Source organism: Carassius gibelio, chromosome B22, assembly GCF_023724105.1.
Source record: "Carassius gibelio isolate Cgi1373 ecotype wild population from Czech Republic chromosome B22, carGib1.2-hapl.c, whole genome shotgun sequence".
Taxonomy (NCBI): Eukaryota; Metazoa; Chordata; class Actinopteri; order Cypriniformes; family Cyprinidae; genus Carassius; species Carassius gibelio.
Window position 1 is genome coordinate 7,622,678 of NC_068417.1, and position 22,242 is coordinate 7,644,919.

Below are 22,242 nucleotides of genomic sequence, written 5' to 3' on the forward strand. Positions count from 1 at the left end.
GATTTGTATTGTAAAAAGTGCTATACAAATAAACTTGAATTGAACTGAATAATGTTTAAATGTAAGAAACTGACATTAAAGATGATGAATAGATATCTAATCTAACACTCCTGCAATAAATCTTCATACAGGGCTGGAATTCATTTGAAAATGTAAGATCAGCAAAAGCTTTTTATGATATTAAAGAAGCAAAAATTGGAGCGGAAACTGTGGTCACAGCCAGATAAATATTAAAGTTCAGCCATTTTTTGGAGTTTTGTCATACATTTTAAGCATCACTGTTGTGGGCTTTGCAGTGAATTGATGAAGAAAATGTTTTTCAAATTAGTTTTGTTCTAGTTGGTGTTCAAATGGTGAGTTTGAAATGTGTTTTTATTGTTTCATTTGCAGTTCCAGTTTTCAAGTGACAGCAGCAGTTTACAAACTTCAGTCAGTCACACAAAACTAATAATGGAAAGATAAACAGCCAACGCATGGGATTATTTACTGTATAGATTAACTTTTTCTCCCTTTTATGATATTATGTCTTGTAAGGGGCAAAATATTGTGGCCCCTTCATCCAGTCTGGATGCGTTTCATTCTAATCAGGCAAGGACCCTAATTCTTTTTAGGACTAGTAGATTATGATTCCATTATAATGTTGAAATTCAGACAATTCAGAAGTAATGAGTTTACATTTACATTATTATTTGAAATAACCTAATACAGTCAGCCATTGAATACAACAGGCCTAAAAATGTGTAAATTTCTTTAAGGTGTACCTCTTTTGTTACCTCTTTTTTAGATGTCATTTTTCTTCATTCTATTCATTTTTTTTTCTTTTATTTAACTTTTTATAAACAATACAGTACCTCGTTTCGGCAACTTAATGGCTGCACTATGTACTGCTCCATGTTCCACCACTTTAGGACGAATGGATTTCTTTGTTGTGTTTTCATATTCAAAAGTGATAAGCTAGATGCAGATTTTTAGGGTCTGCATTAAATGTTCTTCGACTTTTATACATAAATAATTTGTTTTGGCTAAAGATTGATCTGTTGAAATCAGTTATTTTGAGATACTAGATGCCAAAGATTCCCATTCAAATTTGATATCAAAGGTGTGCATACAACATATCTGCCCACTGGCAACTACAGTTGCCACACATTCAAACCCAGTAAAGAAATAAAATAAAAAATAAAATAATAAAAATAATAATAATAATAATAATTGGGGAAAATAAAAGCAGAACAAGTTTACATGGGACACTAATAACACGACTGCATGTATGAAGCATTCAAAATAATTTGGGCACAAATGGGTTAAATGATTGACATTGGCACCATCTTAAGTTTCAGACAGTAATTGACCATTAAAAAATGGGCCTTTGAGAAATTTCTCAAAATATGTTTTTTTTTTGTTTTTTTTTAAACCTTTGTTCCTGTTATGTACACAGTGAACTGTGACAATTGTTGTGTAAATCCACCATAATGTGAATTTGAATTTAAGAAAACATTGATGCAGACCTCTACTCTTCTCTTTCTAGAAGAAAAGACTATGGTATCCTCACATGTGCTTCGAATAGTTTCAAATGAGTTATCTTGCTCAGATTTGCCCAAATACTAAAGTCTACACGTTTAAAGATCAAAAGCTAGAGATCTCATTATAAACTCAAGCATATTTTTTATCAAATTTTCCAAAGACCAAATCTCACAATTAATCAAATAACATTTAGCCTACTAGTTACTGAATGTTTTCAATAACTTTTACTCATGAATTTGGTTGTAACAACACAAACATCATAAATGTGATCTACTGGTTTATGAGTCAAAATGCCCTGCAATAGTTTTCCTCCAATGTTTTATCTGTACAGAAGTGTGATCTGTTGGGTTGATAAACAGCTTCTGCTGGATGTACACACTGTGTGTTTCAGTAGTTTAGTGTGATAAGCTAGTGCACATGTGCAAATAAAAGTGCATGCCTTCACTGCATGATTTAGTATGTTGGAATGACCCCAATATTTTAGACGTGAGGGGAAAAGTCATATCACATTAGCAAGAGTGCTGTTTTTCACAAATATCAGCATGATTGCAAATGTAATTTTGATTTCATACAACAAACAAGGAGTAAATATTGAGTTCCATTTTAGACGTTATGTTATTTGTTTTTGCTCTGTTTGACAAAAAAAGTGTTCCAGACAAATCCATATGAACTGCTGATGTCTTATTTACATTTATGATGCAATTATTCTGCTTATTTTACATATAAAATAAAATAAGTTTATATCAGTAGTTAAAGTCTTTATACTGTTGTGTAACGTTAGTCTATCAGTGTCAGTGAAGGTGTGGAGAGAAGCACACAACAAAGATAATCCATTGCAGAAACTTTACTTAGTAAAGCATAACTTTACAACAGCGGGATTCATGCTCTTGCCCAGTGCTGATGGGTTTGACTAAAACCATCCGCACCAGAACCCATGAGCATACTAACTCTGAACATAACAATCAGTGAACTAGTCTCCGTGTAATGATTTAACAGCATCTAATTGTACAATACAGTACTCATTAGTATATATAAAATAACTATAACTCAACTTATATTTAATTAACTAACACTATAACAATACACTATGAGCAAATATATATAGAGAGAGTCTTATATATACTCTTATATAGACTGCACCTTATACAAATGCTCACATAAATGCTCAAAATAAGAAGAGTGTTTGTCATGAAAAATGCTAGATTACCAAATATTGCTTTGCTAATGCTTGATTTTGTAATATAACTGTGGCGGGGGAGACGTGGTTTAGCGAAGTCTGCAATGGGAAAGCGAGTGAAGAGACGAGCGGCGATAAGTGATTCAGGTGAGAAACAAGTAACACCTGGATCTCGTTTCAGTGATTGGCGTGGGGAACCGGCGTTTACTATAATAAAACCATGGTTATTTTTCGTAAGGGCAGACAGATGCAGTAGCGAAGCCGAAGTGCATTTAGAGAGTACGCGCACCTGCCGCGCTTGTTTATTTTTTTGCCTTTTTGTGTGAAGAATAAAGTCTCTCACGAGCCCCGTACGCCGACTCTGGTCTCCTTCCTCTACCCTGATCGAACTATCATTACAATAACATGCTTTAATTATGTTTTATATATAATCTAATCTTCTCATCCAATTTGAAAGTCAAGTCAAGTCTGCTTTATTGTCAATTTCCACATGTACAGTATATAAATACAGAGAATCGAAACTGCATTCATAGTTCAGTGGTGCCTGGGGCAGAAGAGAGACGGGGGGCAAGTTCGGGAGCGAGTTCAGCTTCCTGACAGCCTGATGGATGAAGCTGTCCTTCAGTCTACTGGTCCTGGCCTGAGGACTCCGCAGTCTCCTCCTTGATGGCAGCAGACTGAAGAAGCTGTGTGATGGGTGTATGCGATCACCTGTGATGCAGAGGGTTTTGCAGGTGAGACGGATTCTGTAAATGTCCTGGAGGGAGGGGAGAGAGACACCAATGATCTTCTCAGCTGCTCTCACTATGCATTGCAGAGTCTTTCGGCAGGAAGCGTTGCAGGCGCCATACCACACAGTGATGCAGCTCGACAGGATGCTCTCGATGGTGCCTCTGTAGAAGGTGTACATGATGGGGGGTGGGGCTCTGGCTCTTCTCAGTTTGCGAGGGAAATAGAGAAGCTGCTGTGATTTCTTGGCCAGTGCTGCAGTGTTTTCAGTCCAGGAGAGGTCCTCTGTGATGTGCACACCCAGGAACTTGGTGCTGCTCACTCTCTCCACATTCGCACCGTTGATGGTCAGAGGAACGTGCTGAGTGTGTGCTCTCCTGAAGTCTGCAACAATCTCCTTTGTCTTCTTCACATTCAGAGAGAGATTGTTGTCACTGCACCACTTGGCCAGGCGGCTCACCTCGCTTCTGTAGTTTATCTCATCTCTGTTGCTAATGAGACCCACAAAAGTCATGTCATCCGCAAACTTAATGAAGAGGTTGGAGTTGTGTGAGGTGTGCAGTCATGGGTCAGTAGAGTGAAGAGGAGGGGTCTCAGCACACATCCTTGGGGGGCCCCAGTGTTCAGTGTGATAGTGCTAGATGTGTTACTGCCGACCCATACTGCCTGAGGTCTTTCAGTCAGAGAGTCCAACAGCCAGTTGCACAGCGAAGTGTTGAGCCCCAGCTAAATCAGTTTGTAAATGAGCTGTTGAGGGATGATTGTGTTGAATGCTGAACTGAAGTCTATGAAGAGCATTCTGACGTATGAGTCCTTTTTGTCCAGATGTGTGAGTGCTGAGTGGACTGCAGTGGAGATGGCATCATCGGTCGACCGGTTGGACCGATATGTAAACTGGAAGGAGTCCAGGGAGGGGGGGAGGACAGACTTGATGTGGTGGATGACTAGCCGTTCAAAGCACTTCATGAGGATGGGAGTAATTGAAGCAGGATGGAGATGGCTTCTTCGGAAATGGAATGATGTGATCGAAGAAGGTGTTGAGCTCATTCAGCAGAGAGATGTTGCTGTCACAGGTCTGTGGTGGGGGCTTGTAGTCCGTAATGGTCTGTATCCCCTGCCACAGGTTCCTAGTGTCTCTGCTGTCGATGAATTGATGGGCTATCCTCCTGGAGTGCTGTCTCTTAGCTTCTCTGATGGCGCGGGACAGGTTGGCCCTGGCTGTTCTCAGGCCCACCTCATCTCCAGCTCTGAAAGCAGCATTCTGTGTCTTCAGCAGTCTGTAGATTTTCTCTGTCATCCATGGCTTCTGATTGGCCTGGACAGTGATGGTTTTTATGACAATTACATCATCAATACATTTGTTGATGTAGGCAGTGACAGTCTCTGAGTACTCCTGGAGGTCAGTGGCGTTTTTGCATGTGGCAGCCTGCTTAAACATTTCCCTGTCCACCTGTTTGATTTGAGTTTTCCCCATCCTCCTTGTTTCTCCGTTGTTAACCTTAATTGTTTGCCACCTGTTCTCAATGCTCTTCTAAGTTCTTCCCTTTATAATTCCCTGTGTTTCTCTGTCCATTGCCAGACTGTTGTAACTCTTACCAATAGCTCGAGCTGGTCTGTGTACTCACCTTGTCTTGTCTTGTCTTGTCTTTAGGCTCCAGTGTCTTTTGCTGTTTTGCTCTGCCTTTTTGTTCTCACTAATGCAGTACTCCAAGAAGATTTCAGCTATCATTTCTCTGGGTCTCGGCTGTTTAATGAGTTAAACTGTGGAACGATACTCAGCTGCCTTGTCTTATCTGCTTTCAATAAAGCTCTCATACAGCAAGGAGTTTGATTGGGTCAGCATGGCATCCAGCTGAACACCATTGCGCAGGATGTGGACGCTCTTAGTGCCCGAGTCTTCGAACTCATCACACGGTTGGATAGCCTTCAGCAAGAGATATTGTCAAGTGTCCAGAGATCACTCCTGTCATGTCCACAGATGTTGTCATGTGTCCACAGATGTTGTCAAGTGTCCAGAAGATGTTGTCAAGTGTCCAGAGGTCACTCCTGTCATGTCTACAGATGTTGTCAAGTGTCCAGAAGATGTTGTCAAGTGTCCAGAGGTCACTCCTGTCATGTCCACAGATGTTGTCAAGTGTCCAGAGGTCACTCCTGTCATGTCCACAGATGTTGTCAAGTGTCCAGAGGTCACTCCTGTCATGTCCACAGATGTTGTCAAGTGTCCAGAAGGTGTTGTCAAGTGTCCAGAAGATGTTGTCAAGTGTCCAGAAGATGTTGTAAAGTGTCCAGTGATCACTTCTGTCATGTCCACAGATGTTGTCAAGTGTCCAGAGATCATTCCTGTCATGTCCACAGATGTTGTCAAGTGTCCAGAGATCATTCCTGTCATGTCCACAGATGTTGTCAAGTGTCCAGAGATCATTCCTGTCATGTCCACAGATGTTGTCAAGTGTCCAGAAGATGCTGTCAAGTGTCCAGATATCCCTCCTGTCATGTCCACAGATGTTGTCAAGTGTCCAGAAGATGTCAAGTGTCCAGACATCCCTTCTGTCATGTCCACAGATGTTGTCAAGTGTCTGGAAGATGTTGTCAAGTGTCCAGAGATCACACCTTGAGAGGTTGCCCCAACCTACTTTGTCTGTTTGGCCATAGAGATTGTTCCTGTCTTGTCAAGGTCTCAAGTGTTGTTCCTACCGGTCACATCTGGACCATGTAAAGTGTTCCTGCCTGTCCTGTCAGACCTACAGAGGTCATTCCTGCCTGTTTGGTCAAGACCGTAGACGGTGTATCTGCCTGTAAAATTATGGTTATGTAAAATGTTCCTGTTTGTTCGGTTATGTCCTGAGGTCGTCTTTGCCAGTTGGGTCATGGCCGTGTAGATGTGTTCCTGTTAGCCTTGTCAAGCCTGCGGAGGTTGTTCCTGCTGGAGGTTGCGACCACGAGATCATACCAGACCAGCTGTCTTTAAAGATTGTTTTTGTTTGTCTTGTCAAACTCACAGAGGTAGACCCCTTCCTGGAGCGTCAGGTGACGCTCCTGGGAGAGGGGGTACTGTCAGGGTTTGGGGCTAATCTCCTGCCTTTTGGGGTTGTGAATGTGTGTTTGGTTGGTTTGACAGCTCTCTGTGTCCACCTGTATGATTTAAGTTTTCCCCGCCCTCCTTGTTTCTCCGTTGTTAACCTTAATTGTTTGCCACCTGTTCTCAATGCTCTAAGTTCTTCCCTTTATAATTCCCTGTGTTTCTCTGTCCATTGCCAGACTGTTGTAACTCTTACCAATAGCTCGAGCTGGTCTGTGTACTCACCTTGTCTTGTCTTTGTCTTCCAGCTCTCATTTCTCTGGGTCTCGGCTGTTTAATGAGTTAAACTGTGGAACGATACTCATCTGCCTTGTCTTATCTGCTTTCAATAAAGCTCTGTATAAACCCGCAACTGAATCCATTCCGTTTCTCCTGACAGGTTGAAATCCCCAGCTAAGATGAGAAAAGAATCAGGGTGTGCTGTCTGCTGCTCACTGATGTGCTTGTACAGTTCATTTAGTGCGTCATTCCTGTTGCAGCTGTTGTTCATGGGAATGTACACTGAAACGAGCAGTATAGCAGTATATTCCCTCAGTATAGTCCAGTTTATTGTCCAAAGAGTATTCGTTAGCCAGTACGATGGTTAGGGTGGCCATTCATGCCATTTTCGCAGGACACGTCCTGGCCAGGATTTCTATATTGCCTAAAATATCCACGGTTTGGCTTTGTTTGCGCTGCACAGACCAATGGCTTCTTCTGCTTTTAAATCGCTCTCCCATTACTTTGGTCATACACCCATCAGTCAGCTCAATGCTGCTTTCCAGTCCGACACTAAAATGTACACGTATTTGCATCGCTTTGACCATTCTCTGTAGATCCCACCTTCTCGTGCACCACGATTGGTCGATTTACGTACAATGTCTGCAGGTTATTGGTCAAATGATACTTACCATCATTAAGTATGTAAACAGGAAACCAAAGCCAAAACCTGGATATTTTAGGCAATATAGAAATGTAATGAAAGAGGATGTCATTTAAAAAAAAATATTAATTAATTTTGCAAAATAATTTTGATATTTGAAAGCACCAAAACGAACACACGCATACCCCAACAGGACCCGCCCCTATTCTGATATCTCCGCCCCACACGTATGAAGTGAAAGCGATGTATGTTACCGAAGCGTCAACCTTCCGGTCTCTCTCTTGAAACCAAAATGGAAGTGACTCTGTGCAACTCTTGGTACTGAATAACACTGCATTTGTGAAATAATCGGATGAGTCAGTGATTTCATTTTGTTTTTGTTTTAATGAATGATTCAGTTACTTCATTAAAGTAAAAGTTCATCCAAAAATACAATTTTGCAGAAATGTTTATTTTTAAGATGTCTTTTTATGATTTTAAGTGTCACTACTATCAAAAATCCAAATTATGAGTCCATAATTCACAATAAAACCTTCTCCAGTGGATAAAATCCACCCCACTTTGACCTCTCATATCTTTTGAGATGCAGCTTCTGCTTCCTCTGCCGCGCAAAGATGGATTTTGTTGATAGTGATTTCATTTGATTGGCAACAGTCCCATAGTGTCTTGTTATTCTAAATGAATTTAATGATTGAACGCAAGAAACTGACATTAAAGATGATGAATAGATATCTAATCTAACACTCCTGCAATAAATCTTCATACAGGGCTAGAATTCATTTGAAAATGTAAGATCAGCAAAAGCTTGTTGATTTTTGTATGATATAAAAGAAGCGTACATTGTAGCGGAATATGTGGTCAGAGCCAGATAAATATTAAAGTTCAGGCATTTTTCAGGGGGTTTTCAGACATTTTAAGAATCACTATTGTGGGCTTTGCAGTGAACTGATGAAGAAAATGTTTTTCAAATTAGTTTTGTTCTGGTTGAGTTTGTGGCGTCTGATTGGTGAGTTTGAAATATGTTTTCATCGCTTCATTTGCTTCTGTTCTTGTACCATGGAATAAATAACTGGTCATGTATATATTCTCATGTGAAAATAATTGAACTGTGAGACCAAGTTTGATAAATTCTGTATAAATTCTTGCTATACAGTTATTGTTCCAAAGAAAAGTTAATTTCTCTTTTCAATTATCATCTTTGTCTTTGCACTGCTGCACAATGTTCTTCTCTTCACATTTAAAATATTATTAGTAATGTATTTTAGTGAAGTTTCATCAAACCAACAACAGATTTTAATCAGCTCTGTTCTCCAGGAGTGATTGCCGATGATGGAGAGATGTTAGCTGTTGAAGAAAGATCTGTCACTCTTAACTCTAATCTTACTGAAATGATGGATGACAGTGTGATTCAGTGGAGGTTTGTAAGTGAAAACGCTTTAATAGCTGAAATCAATAAATGGGCTGACAGGATGACTGTGTATGATGATGTTCTTGATGGGAGATTCAGAGACAGACTGAAGCTGGACAGTCAAACTGGATCTCTGACCATCACAAACATCACAGTGAAACATGCTGGACGTTATGAACTGCAGATCAACGGTGTGATCAAGTCCTTTAATCTTACTGTCATCAGTGAGTTATATATTTTATTCGACACAGATATATAATTAATACAAATACCATTTTTGATTTTGTTGGGTTATGATATTATTTCTTTATGTGTGTGTGTGTGTGTGTGTGATTGGTGAAACAGGACTGAAGATCATGTCAGTGAAAAAGCACAGTTCTGTCACTCTGATCAATGATCTTATCGAAGTGATGGATGTTGATCTGATTCAGTGGAGAGTTGGACATAAAGGACCTCTAATTGCTGAATTCAATGTACTGGACAAAACCAGCAGTGTATATGATGATGGCTTCTATGGGAAATTCAAAGACAGACTAAAGCTGGATGGTCAAACTGGGTCTCTGACCATCACAAACACCAGAACCACAGACAGCAGTTTTGAACTCAAGATCAACCTTATGAAGACACTTTTCATTCTCAGTGTCTATGGTGGGTTAAATATCAGTTTTGCCTGTTTTACATTTGAACTTAAAGATGCATCTATTAATCCAACCATCATCCATTTGCTGTGTCAGTTCTGTTGTTTTATGATAATATTCATTACATTTAAATTTCAAACCATTAACTTTTCTAAATAATCATTAAGTTATGTAAAAGTCTTAATGTGTGTCAAACTTTGTTTCTTCTCTATGTGTGTGTTTGTGTTGCAGAGGAAATATCAGTGATGGAGGAAGATTCAGTCACTCTAAACTCTGGTCGAACTGAAATGGATTATAAAGAGATTCAATGGAGATTTGGACTTAACAACATTTTAATAGCTCAAATCAGTGTAACGAATGACATGAGTAAAGTGTATGATGATGTTCTTGATGGGAGATTCAGAGACAGACTGAAGCTGGATCATCAGACTGGATCTCTGACCATCACAAACACAAGAACTGAACACAGTGGAAAGTATTATCTATACACTGACAGAACCAAGTTTTACAATCTCACCGTCTATGGTAAGTGGAGTTATTACAGCTGTAAAGATTATCTATATCTTATCATTTACATGATGTTTTATTTTTAATTAGTCAAATTTACATTTATAACTTCCAGGTTCATATAACTTTCTGTACCAGTTAAAAATGCCTTTTTGACCAGTCAAAGTATTTTCCTCATTTGCTTGAATATCTTAATTTATCTTAAATTATCTTTACTCTCTCATGTTTTCAGCTCGTCTGCAGGTCCCTTTGATCAGCAGTAACTCAACAAACTGTTCTTCATCATCATCATCCTCATCGTGTTCATTGGTGTGTTCAGTGCTGAATTTTGGTCATGTGACTCTCTCCTGGTACAAAGGAAACAGTTTATTGTCCAGCATCAGTGTGTCTGAGCTCTACATCTTTCCCTCTCTACCTCTGGAGGTGGAATATCAGGATAAAAACAGCTACAGCTGTGTGGCCAACAATCCCATGAGCAACCAGACCATACATCCGGACATCAGCAAGCTCTGTCAACCATGTTCAGGTTCAGCAGCTGATATTAGAGCTGATATTACTGTTTATTGACTGAGCTGATCTCAGTTTGATCCGTTTTATTCCTCAGGCTCTGTCCACTGTTGTGGTTCTACTGAAGCTGTGATCCGATTGGTCCTCTCTGCTCTGGTGGGCGTGGCTACTGTCATTCTTCTGGTTTATGACATCAGATCCACAAGAGCTGAACAGGCACAGATTCTCTCATCAGGTACATAATTTATGTAATTTCTTACAACCCCTTTCTGCATGTATAAATATTTGTGAGATTTGTTAATTAATGGCTTTATGTATATATTTATCTTTTTCAGAAACAACTGAAATCTAAAGCAGAATCCAGAACTTTAAAGGTTCTTCAAAGTCAGCTTTGTTCTTCTACTATATTTGTCCTAATAACTACTGATGTTTGCTTGAGCTTGTGCCATCTCTTTTCCTTTTTAAATTTTTTTTAATGGTTTATAAGGTCTTATTTTTATATTTTCCTCACATAAGACAGGCAGATCTCACTTTACTATTACAGCTATCTACATGCCTAATGTATCTGTCAGAAATTATCAATAAAGATTTCTCTAAGGTTCAAGAGTCTCACTATGATTTATTACATTAATGTCATGCGCCCCCTGGAGGAATACAAATAAAGTAGGCCTATATTTTAAAAAGTTCAGCAGAGCACCAAATATGAAGCTTCATATTTTTTGAACGTTATTTGTAAATCAAGCTAATTCTTTCAATGCTAAAACATCGTTGTTATTCATTATTATTGTTATTAAATTGTTATTTCTGTATGTCTGCAAGCTAAAAATATGTTCATGAATCTGCTGAATTATGTATATTAATGTAATGAAAGCGGAAGCCGTTATAGTTTATTAAACGGGATCAAGAGTGCAGCAAATGTGATTTTTGCATTGCCATTAGCTCAAATAGAAAATAAACTCCCATGGCAGTGCTCCTGGCTTCCCATGACTTTCCAAACAAGGAAAAAGTTATTGAGAGAGTGATTGCCATTACTAGAATTTTATGAGTTATTTTAAAGAGTTATTTTGCTCAGATTGACACGTCATTTAATCGAGCGCAGAGTTAGTTCAGTCAGGCTACGGAGGCATAGGCTGCGACGAGCTGATGCGGTCAGCTGTCAAATAGCTCCAATCACTACCACTCTCCTATTAAGACACAGGACATATATACGTGGCACCACTGCTCGGTAAGAATGCTCAACGGCTTGCAAGAGCTATCACTCGCTCAGGAGCTAATCAGACGGCGAATCTATCTCCATAGAAATCGTTAAAATCAGGATTTTTTGGCAGGATTCCCACAGAGTATCTTACCAGATTTCAAGTCGTGAACTTAAGCGAATTCGCTGCCTTGTTTGTCAAGTGATGGACTGAAAGTGATATGAGCGAGCATTTGATATAGACACTTTGCCCACGATTCATAGCCAAAGTTGTACTAATACGACTGACTCACAACTTTACACGAGATCTGCGTCCCTGCTGGAAGAAGCTAGATATTCAAGAAGAACCAAAGTATCCACAAATAACTGACCATTTCACCTTTAATTCATCTCCGGACGTCTTCACAAAGTTAAGCAAAGTTTCTTTTAATTTTATTGCCTAGTGCTAAGTTGGTGAATATGCTTCAGACATTGCTCACTGTCCAAAGCTAATTGAAGTTATATTTGCTAGGCATGCTATTGTATTAACACACCGGTAATACTACCAGTTAAATATACCCACGAGCCTCGTTAAACCGTGGTCAAGGCTGTCGATATGAACTGCCCGTTCATATCGACAGCCTTGACCACGGTTTAGCTGCTTCAGGCTCATCTATTGAGGATGCTTTTATTAAACTCATTAATAAACATTCTCCGACTATCTGACAAATTATGGTAAACCGAGAACTAAATACATGAGTAGGCCCTTATTAAGTCTGCTTGGTTTTGTTTTTCATGGGAGAGCGTGCGCTTTGAGCATTTAAACATAAGCAAAATATTCCCTGCTCAGTTAAACTAAATCTTAAGACTGTCGCGATTAAAGTGAAAATGAATGAAAGTGTTATTGTGGAATACATTTAAGATCATACAATCTTTATGCAGGGTTCCGCACCATTAGGGTAGGTATTATTGGCATCATAATTAATCACACATGCGTTGTTCAGATCATGCACTCACTGGACTGGATGCAGAAACGATGTAAACAAGAATTAATTTGTGGTGTAATCTGCGAGATGCTGTGGAATCATCAGTCATTTATCAGGAATGCTTGTTGCTCGGTTCTGTATGTTTAAATCCCGAATGGATTAACCATCTTGTTTTATGCTACTAAAATTACCTATTGAAGGATGTATGAATATGAAGTGTCATTCCCCCACCAAAAATATAATCGACATTAATCGTCATTGTGACTAAATCTTTCGACTGTCTTCCTCTCATTCTGCTACTGTTTTTATTGTTTCTAAACTAAAGACTGTTCTTTAATATATTAGCAGAGCACAATGTAACGGTTCCATTTTTATTTTTAAACTGTGGTGTTTAAAAAACTTTCATTTTGGAACTATTTTTCAACAATGACGGGACGTGTTGGACAGACGAATGTTTGCTGGGTTGTTGTCCTCTTACTTACTCCTGCCCTTCCTTTCTGTCTCCTGGGTTTTCTCCCTCCTCCCATCTGTGCTCTCTCTCTCTATTCTTTAGTCTTATGTCTCTTTACCTCAATGTATACCCGCATGCGCAAAAGGTACATAAAGTTGAATCATATTAATAAATCACAGTCTGTGTTATATGGAGATTTGCCTATTCTTCAGGGGTGTTTTTCAAAAAACAGATTTAAATAAGAAGGAGAAACAATGGTGTTTGAGACTCACTGTATGTCATGTCCATGTACTGAACTCTTGTTATGTAACTATGCAAAGATAAATTCAATTTCAAATTCTAGGGCACCTTTAAATCTAGAGTATGATTTTGACAATGAGTAGGCCCTGAGACGTCATCAAAACCAGTCTCAACATCTGGACAACAGTCAACTCTGTCATGCATGTTCATGTATGGCGGCACTGATATTTCTTACGCAGCGTTGTGGAATACTTGATTCTGATTGGTCAACCGTTTCATTCAAGTATTTCCTAATATTCACTGTCAAGTCAACCGTACCCAATGCTGTATTTCAGAATATGGTATTTGGTTTTGGCCTGGACTCGCACTCTATTATATGTAATGTTAATGGCACATATGCAAGTAAATTAAATTTTTTTATTTATCAAATTCATATCCACATATTTATTTCGTCAGTAAAAAGTGAAATAATATAAATTCCTCTTTTTCAGAACTATTGAAATTTAAAGAAATCTCAACGGGAAACAAGTCAAATTTACAGCATTTTATAAACAATCTTGTAGTAAAATGTAAATCTGTAATGTAATAGTGATTTTGTTATTAAAAATTAAATGTCAAGATTGACATTAAAATTAGAAATTGAAATGGTACTAGGTCAATGTCAGTTTTTTTATATTGCACATTAAAAAACAACTAGTGTATGCCAAAGTGCTGTACATATACAAATGAAGTAAATATAGCGATTTAAGAGAATAAAAAGAGATGGCTCAAAACACAATCAATGCAAAAACACATTAAAAACACAAAAAATACATTTAATCCAAATGCAAAGGAGTACAGATAAGTATTCAGGCAGGATTTAAAAACAGGAAGGAAAGGCGCAGATCTAATGTATAGAGGTAAGCTTTTCTAAAGTCTAGGACCGACCACAGAAAAAGGCCAGATCTCCCTTGAATTTCAAGCGAGAGTGAGGTATCTGCAAGAAGAGTTTATCAGAGGATCCAAGGGAGTGAGAGGATTGCTGATAGCTGAGAAGTTTGGACAAGTATGATGGAGCTAAATCATTAAGTGCTTTATAAACAAATAATAAAATCTTAAAATGGATCCTATGTTGCACCAGTAACCACTGAAGATATGCTAGGACAGGAGAAATGCTTCCTCTCCTCTTAGTGACAGTCAGAAGCCTCGCTGCTGAATTCTGAACCAATTGCAAGCGATTCAGCAAAGAATGCTCTAGACCCACATAAAGCTCATATAAAGTGCATTGCAGTAATCAAGTCTAGAAGTGATGAATGCATGGGTAACTATCTTTAAATCCTTTAACGAGAGCATAGATTTAATTTGCCTATTTGCCTTAGTTGAAAAAAAGTTGCTCCTCACCACAGCACTTATCTGTTTTTCAGAATTAAGATCAGTGTAAAAAATTACAGCTAATGTTTTAGCAAAAGGATGAATGTTTGATGACATTCTAGATTGATCTAGATTGATATCCGAGATAGCACCTGGGGGTCCGAAGACAACAATCTCAAGTTTTGCTATCATTTAGTTGTAGAAAGTTTCTGCCAGTCCAGCCCTTAATATCTTCAAAGCAATTAAAAAGATCAGAATAAGAGTGATCAGAACTAAGAGGAATGTAGATCTGAATATCGTCCACATAACAATGATATGAAATATTATATTTCCTCATGATTGAACCCAAAGGGAGCATATACAGACAGAATAAGATAGGATAGGCCCTGGTGCTGAAGGAGAGGACAAGTGTCCAATCATCACCTTAACTGATCTATCGTATGATCCAGTGCCATGCCCCTAATGCAACTTCATCCCTTAGACGATTAAGAAGGGTAACATGATCAACTGAATCAAATGCAGAACTAAGATCAAGTAGCATTAAAATAGCAGATTTTCCAGAGTCAAAAGCATTGAGTAGATCATTTGACATCTTCAGCATTGCAGTCTCTGTGATATGATGGGCTCTAGAACCAGACTGAAATTTATCTAAAATATCCCTTTGTCATAAGTCGTGTCTAGTGTCTGCGTGTTCGTCTGTACCTGTGTTTGTGTTCCAGGAGGAGATGGTGAATTTGTCTAACGTGCCCAGGGAGTACCAGGACCTGAGAGAAGTGTTCAGTAAGTCTCGTGCTGCTTCTCTTCCTCCTCATCGTCCCTATGACTATGCCATAGATTTAGTTCCAGGTGAGTCTCCGCCTAAGGGCAAGTTATATTCACTTTCTGTTCCAGAGAGGGAGGCTATGGAGAAATATATTTCTGATTCTCTAGCATCCAAATTCATTAGACCTTCCTCATCTCCAGCGGGGGCGGGGTTCTTTTTTGTGGGGAAGAAGGATGGATCTCTGCGACCGTGGATTGATTATCGTGGGTTGAACAACATCACGGTAAAGAATACTTACCCGTTACCGTTGATGTCTTCAGCTTTCGAACGGTTGCAGGGAGCATCCATCTTCAAAAAATTGGATTTACGTAACGCTTATCATTTGGTTCGCATAAGGAAGGGAGATGAATGGAAGACCGCATTTAATACCCCCAGAGGGAACTTTGAATACTTGGTTATGCCCTTCGGGCTTTCCAACTCGCCCGCTGTCTTCCAAGCACTCGTCAATGACGTGCTGAGAGATATGGTTGATATGGTTCCATATATGTTTACCTGGATGACATATTGATCTTTTCCTCTTCTCTCCAGGAACACGTTCAGCACGTCAGACGAGTGCTTCAGAGGTTGCTAGAGAATGGGCTTTTTGTCAAGGCGGAGAAATGTGTTTTTCATGCACAGTCCATCCCCTTTTTAGGGTACATCGTCTCGTCTGAGGGAGTGCTTATGGACCCTGACAAGGTAAAGGCTGTTATAGATTGGTCATGTCAAGATTCCAGTAAGGCCCTACAGAGGTTTCTGGGATTCACCAATTTTTATCGACGTTTTATTCATAACTTCAGCCAACTAGTCGCTCCTCTGACCGCCTTGACCTCCCCCAGAACAACGTTCAGGTGGTCTGATACAGCAGAGGCTGTATTTGCCAAACTTAAGAGTCGCTTCGTTTCGGCTCCCATCCTCGTTGCCCCTGATCCATCATGTCAGTTCGTGGTGGAGGTCGACGCGTCAGAGGTGGGGGTAGGAGCAGTTCTTTCCCAACGTTCTTTCACAGACGATAAGATTCACCCTTGCGCATTCTTTTCTCATCGTTTATCTCCTGCCGGACGCAATTATGACATTGGTAACAGAGAGTTATTGGCAGTCAAGTTAGTACTGGAGGAATGGCGGCACTGGCTAGAAGGGTCAGGGGTACCTTTTATCATTTGGACCGATCATAAGAACTTAGATTATATTAGAACTGCTAAAAGACTCAACTCTAGGCAGGCTTGGTGGGCACTTTTTTTCAGCCGTTTTGACTTTTCTCTTTCGTACCGCCCGGGTTCCGAGAACATCAAACCCAATTTTTTATCTCTCATTTTTGACCATTCCGAACGCCGTCCACTCCCGAGTGTATTTTACCCGAGACATTAGTGGTCTCCACTCTCAGATGGGAGGTTGAATCGAAGGTCATGAAGGCCTTAGAAGGGGTAATGCCTCCGCCCATTTGCCCACCGAACCAGTTATTTGTGCCTGAGGAGTATCGGTCTGAAGTCATTGAGTGGGGTCATTGCTCCAGTATAGCCTGTCATCCAGGAGTTAATCGTACCAGTTTTTTGGTTAAGCAACGATTCTGGTGGCCGTTAATGGCTCGTGATATCCGTAGTTTTGTTTTGGCTTGCTCTGTTTGTGCCACTGGTAAGACGTCCAACCGACCCCCTGATGGGTTACTACAACCGCTGTCAGTCCCTTCGAGACCCTGGTCCCACATCGCTCTTGATTTTGTTACCACCCTATCGCCCTCCCAGGGCAAGACTGTCGTTTTGACGGTCGTGGACCGGTTCTCGAAGGCGGCTCATTTTATCGCCTTGCCCAAATTACCGTCAGCCAAGGTGACAGCGGTTACTGTCATAGATCACGTCTTTCGTTTACATGGCCTCCCGATGGACGTGGCAAGAGTTTTGTAGATTATTAGGGGTGACGATTAGTCTCTCTTCGGGGTTTCATCCCCAAAGCAATGGTCAATCAGAGAGGGCCAACCAAGATCTGGTGAGAGTATTGCGATGTTTGGTTTCCAAGAATCCTTCCTCTTGGAGTCAATAACTCTCTATGGTGGAGTACGTACACAACTCGTTACCAGTGTCAGCTACGGGCCTTACTCCGTTTGAGTGTAGTTTAGGATACCAGCCACCAGTTTTTCCCAGTTCGGAATCCGGAGTTGCGGTCCCCTCCGCTCACGCCTTCATCCAGAGGTGTCACCTCACTTGGACTAGAGCCCGTGAGACTCTTCTCCAAGTGGGGGTGCGCGCAAAGGCCAAGGCCGATTGCCACCAGTCTAAGCCTCCCGATTACGTCGTTGGTCAAAAAGTGTAGCTTTCTACTAAGAGCATTCCTCTCCGCTCCATCTCTAATAAGCTTGCTCCCAAATGTATTGGCCTTTCATGTATCTAAAATCAAGCCCGTGTTTTGGGCACCCATTAATCTGCCTGTCCCGGTTCCTCACCCGCCGCATCTCGTAGATGGGGAACCCACTTATTTGGTTAACCGTATTCTGGACTCGAGAAGGAGGGGACGCGGATTTCAGTACCTGGTGGACTGGGAGGGTTACGGTCCGGAGGAGAGAAGTTGGGATCCTGCTAGAGACATTTTGGATCACTCTCTGATCGATGATTACAATCGTCAGGTAAGACCGTCAGGGAACGCCAAGAGGCGTTAGTAGGGGAGGGGGTACTGTCACGGTTCATGAATTCACTCTCTCTCTCTCTCGTCTATCATGTTGTTATGTGTGTGTCTATGGGCGTGGTCACTGATCAGCGATGATCAGCAGCGCCAGCTGGTTTCAATTGTTTGTGGCCTTTATAAGTTCAGCAACTGGTGTTTCATGTTGTCAGATCGTTGTTTCTCTCCGGTGTGCTCCCGTACCTGTTTCCTGTGTCCTAGTTCCTGCCTGAGTCTTCCTGTGTCGTTGTCGTCTTGGATCTTCACCCTTCTCTGCATTAGTCGTTCACCTTCTCGAGGATTGCACACTCACCTGGATTCGAGGGGATCATCACCGAAGCAAGCACCGTCATCGTTGCCCACCGAGGTCCCTGTGTCACCGTGCCATCAGCCTTGTGTCCGCCCCTGTGTTACTCTGTTTATTACTGTGACTTTCTGACTTTTTGAGCTTGGTCAATAAACATCCTGTCTCTGTGTTGCTATTTTTAGACCAAGATTTATTTTTGATGCTTCAAAATATTCTAACTGACCCTCTGATGTCACATGGACTACTTTGATTATGTTTGTCTTACCTTTCTGGACATGGACAGTATACCGTACACACAGCTTCAATGGAGGGAATGAGAGCTCTCGGACTAAATCTAAAATATCTTAAACTCTGTTCCTGAAGATAAATGGAGGTCTTACTGGTTTGGAACGACATGAGGGTGAGTTATTAATGACTTAATTTTAATTTTTGGGTGAACTAACACTTTAAGCAATGGACTGATATTCATTTATAAGTAATTTTGAGTTCATTTTGGTCCATCTGTATCTAGAAAAGACCAGAGGTTAAAAGGCCCCCTTAGGAATTTCAGTCTGGTTCTGCTAGGTGGGGGAAGGCAATCCAAGGATCTTGTTTATTACTCTCATGGGTTTACATGTGCTGCCTGGTGTTGCATCTTGATTACTTGCCCCAAATTTGACAATCACTTTTCCGAATTGAAATTGTCAATAATTGTTCTAATGGTGTTAATGTTGAAAGCTGTTCTGTGAAAGAGTTGGTTATCTTGCTGGTATTTACAACCTCCTGTTGCCTTTCTGAGGAATTTGGCTCTTGTTTCAACCACAGTCCTGATCGATTCTTTAATTTGTCTGGTTTGGGACCGATACGCTACAACATATTAAACATAATTTTTGGATTGTGAGAATTATTAGCTAATTCAAAGAGATATTTAGTTGTGCATTTTTTACAGAGTGCTGGTAAGCAGAAAGAGCGTTTTTCAAGAGTTCATAGGAGACTTGCAGTTTGTCTTTCTTCCATTTGCGCTCTGCTTTCCTATATTCCTGTCTGAGAGCTTGTATATTGTTGTTTATCCAGGGTTCTGACCTTCGTTTGGGTTTTGAAACTTTAAAAGGAGCAACAGAATCTAAGACACAAGAGCAGGAATTATTAAAAAGCATTATCTCTTCTATTCCAAGAAAGACAGCAGAGGACAGGAGTGACGGCAAGCCAAAAACCACAATGGCGCCATCTTTCTCACTCAAGCATGAGATTCTATAGCCTAATTAATTCAAGCTACTTTCATATTATGACAAATAAAACAGCTAACCATTATATTATGTTTTTGACTGAGCTGAACTCATGTCTGATGTTTTATTCCGCAGACTCTGTTCGATGTTGTGATTCTGCTGAAGCTTTGATTCGATTGGTCTTCACTGCTCTGGTGGGCGTGGCTGATACTGCTGCTGTAGTTCTGGTTTATGACATCAGATCCAGAAGAACTGAACATGATTCTTGATTAACCTATTAGCCTTGATTTTTAACATCTTTCTACTATATATTAGTCTTCCTCAAATACTTAAATCTGAATTTTGTTCGTTTGAATCTTTATTCGAATCTTTAGTTTTTTAGTCTGAATCTCAACATGTTTGATGTTCATCTCCCACATGTTCTATTCTATTTTCTATTCTGTAATAAATTTTTGATATGATTACAGCAGTTTCCTGTTCTTGGACAGATATTAAATATCCTGGTAAGTTTGTTTTCATTGATTATGTTTATATGAAAATTAATCAGATAAATAATATAAGAGAACAATTTTCTCCACACAGTTATAACAGGTGATCTGTTCCTGATCTATATATGCCATTAGAGAAACTCTGAAATCAGTCTGAGAGGAGAAACAATTGAGACTTTTGATGAGAAATTAAGAACAAGTGGGATGAAGACAGTTACAGGAGAGAACAGAGCCAAATACTCTCAGGATTTCATCAGGCAACTGCTGTAAAACAATTTTTACTTCTCTGATCATGTTATGGTGCATTTTATATCGGCTAAAAATGACAACACTGAACAGAACAGGAAGCTGCAGCTTGGAAGTGTCAATGTTCGGAGTGTAAATTAATCAGCAGAAAGAGCTGGAGGGTCACACTCATCAACACCGAATACAAAGGCAGTTATTCAGCTGACAGTAGGCTACTGAACAGCAGAAAATGAAAGCAATATGTAAGTCTCTTGTCAAGTGTTTCCCCAGTTTGGAAAAAAAGCAGAAACACTTAATATAGATAATGTATTAAGTGCTATTAAAATAAAAAAATTATATATACGGTTTATCAGTATAACCTTGTACAAATATTTTTGTATTATGCATTTAAATGGGTGACACTGGTCCCATCTTGAGTTTGAAATGGTAACTGACTGTAAAAAAATGGGCCTCTGAGAAATTTCTCAAATGATCTTCTGTAGAGTGATTTTTATTTATCCTTTGTTACTGTAGTGAACTGAGACAATTGTTGTATAAATCCACCATGATGTTACTTTAATTTCAGAAATCATTGATGTAGACCTCTACAATTCTCTTTCCAGGAGAAAACACTAAAGTAACCTCACATGTGCTTCAAATAGAGTTTCAAATGAGTTATTTTGCTCAGATTTGGAGGACCTCTTGAGGTCTAATCAGTTCACTGCTGTGTTCAGTGGTGGATGTGGGTTATGTGACTCTCTCCTGGTAAAAAAGGAAACAGTTTATTGTCCAGCATCAGTGTGTCTGATCTCAGCATCAGTCTCTCCCTACTTCTGGAGGTGGAATATCAGGATAAAAACAGCTACAGCTGTGTGCTCAACAATCCCATCAGAAACCAGACCATACATCTGGACATCAGCAAGCTCTGTCACTCATGTTCAGGTTCAGCAGCTGATATTAGAGCTGATATTAGTGTTTATTGACTGAGCTGATCTCAGTTTGATGTGTTTTATTCCTCAGACTCTGTCCACTGTTGTGGTTCTACTGAAGCTGTGATCCGATTGGTCCTCTCTGCTCTGGTGGGTGTGGCTACTGTCATTCTTCTGGTTCATGACATCAGATCCAGAAGAGCTGAACAGGCTCGAGCACAGATTTACTCATCAGGTACATAATTTATGTAATTTCTTACAAACCATTTTTGCATGTATACATATTTGTGAGATTTGTTCATTAATGGCTTTATTTATATATTCATCTTTTTCAAAAACAACTGAAATCTAAAGCAGAATCCAGAACTTTAAAGGTTCTTCAAAGTCAGCTTTGTTCTTCTACTATATTTGTCCTAATAACTACTGATGTTTGCTTGAGCTTGTGCCATCTCTTTTCCTTTTTAATTTTTTTTTATGGTTTATAAGGTCTTATTTTTATATTTTCCTCACATAAGACAGGCAGATCTCACTTTACTATTACAGCTATCTACATGCCTAATGTATCTGCCAGAAATTATCAATAAAGATTTCTCTAAGGTTCAAGAGTCTCACTATGATTTATTACATTAATGTCATGCGCCCCCTGGAGGAATACAAATAAAGTAGGCCAATATTTTAAAAAGTTCAGCAGAGCACCAAATATGAAGCTTTACTTTATTTGAACGTTATTTGTAAATCAAGCTAATTCTTTCAATGATAAAACTGTTATTTATTATTATTATTATTATTGTATGTCTGCAAGCAATGAAAGTGGAAGTTGTTACAGTTAATTGAACTGGATCAAGAGTGCAGCAAATTAGATTAACTATAAAAGAAACACAAAGTTACTGATAGAGTGATTGCCGTAACTAAAATTTCAGGCAGGAAAAAAATAGTCCTTTACACTTCAGAAGAAAAGACATAGGTAATCTCATGTTTGCTTCAAAGTTATTTTGAGTTATTTTG

At 39.6% G+C, this 22,242-nt stretch overlaps 2 protein-coding genes across 3 annotated transcripts in view; both read left to right on the forward strand.

The window, feature by feature from the left end:
* Positions 1 to 22,242, forward strand: part of LOC127987744 (uncharacterized) — a 105,724-nt gene that overhangs the window by 31,862 nt on the left and 51,620 nt on the right. The gene's annotated exons all lie outside the window — the stretch shown is intronic.
* On the forward strand, positions 8,223 to 21,899 carry LOC127987718 (uncharacterized). Of its 2 annotated transcripts, XR_008161353.1 has the most exons (8): positions 8,237 to 8,374; positions 8,683 to 9,000; positions 9,122 to 9,424; positions 9,646 to 9,939; positions 10,154 to 10,447; positions 10,526 to 10,663; positions 10,764 to 10,915; positions 21,724 to 21,899. XR_008161353.1 is itself a non-coding variant. In XM_052590107.1 (7 exons), the coding sequence occupies exons 1-7, from the start codon at positions 8,317 to 8,319 to the stop codon at positions 10,778 to 10,780; spliced, it is 1,422 nt and encodes a 473-aa protein (XP_052446067.1). In that variant the 5' UTR covers positions 8,223 to 8,316; the 3' UTR covers positions 10,781 to 11,339. The 2 variants fall into 2 exon arrangements, 1 of the variants encoding a protein (XP_052446067.1); XM_052590107.1 differs by lacking the exon at positions 21,724 to 21,899 and having other exon boundaries at positions 8,223 to 8,374; positions 10,764 to 11,339.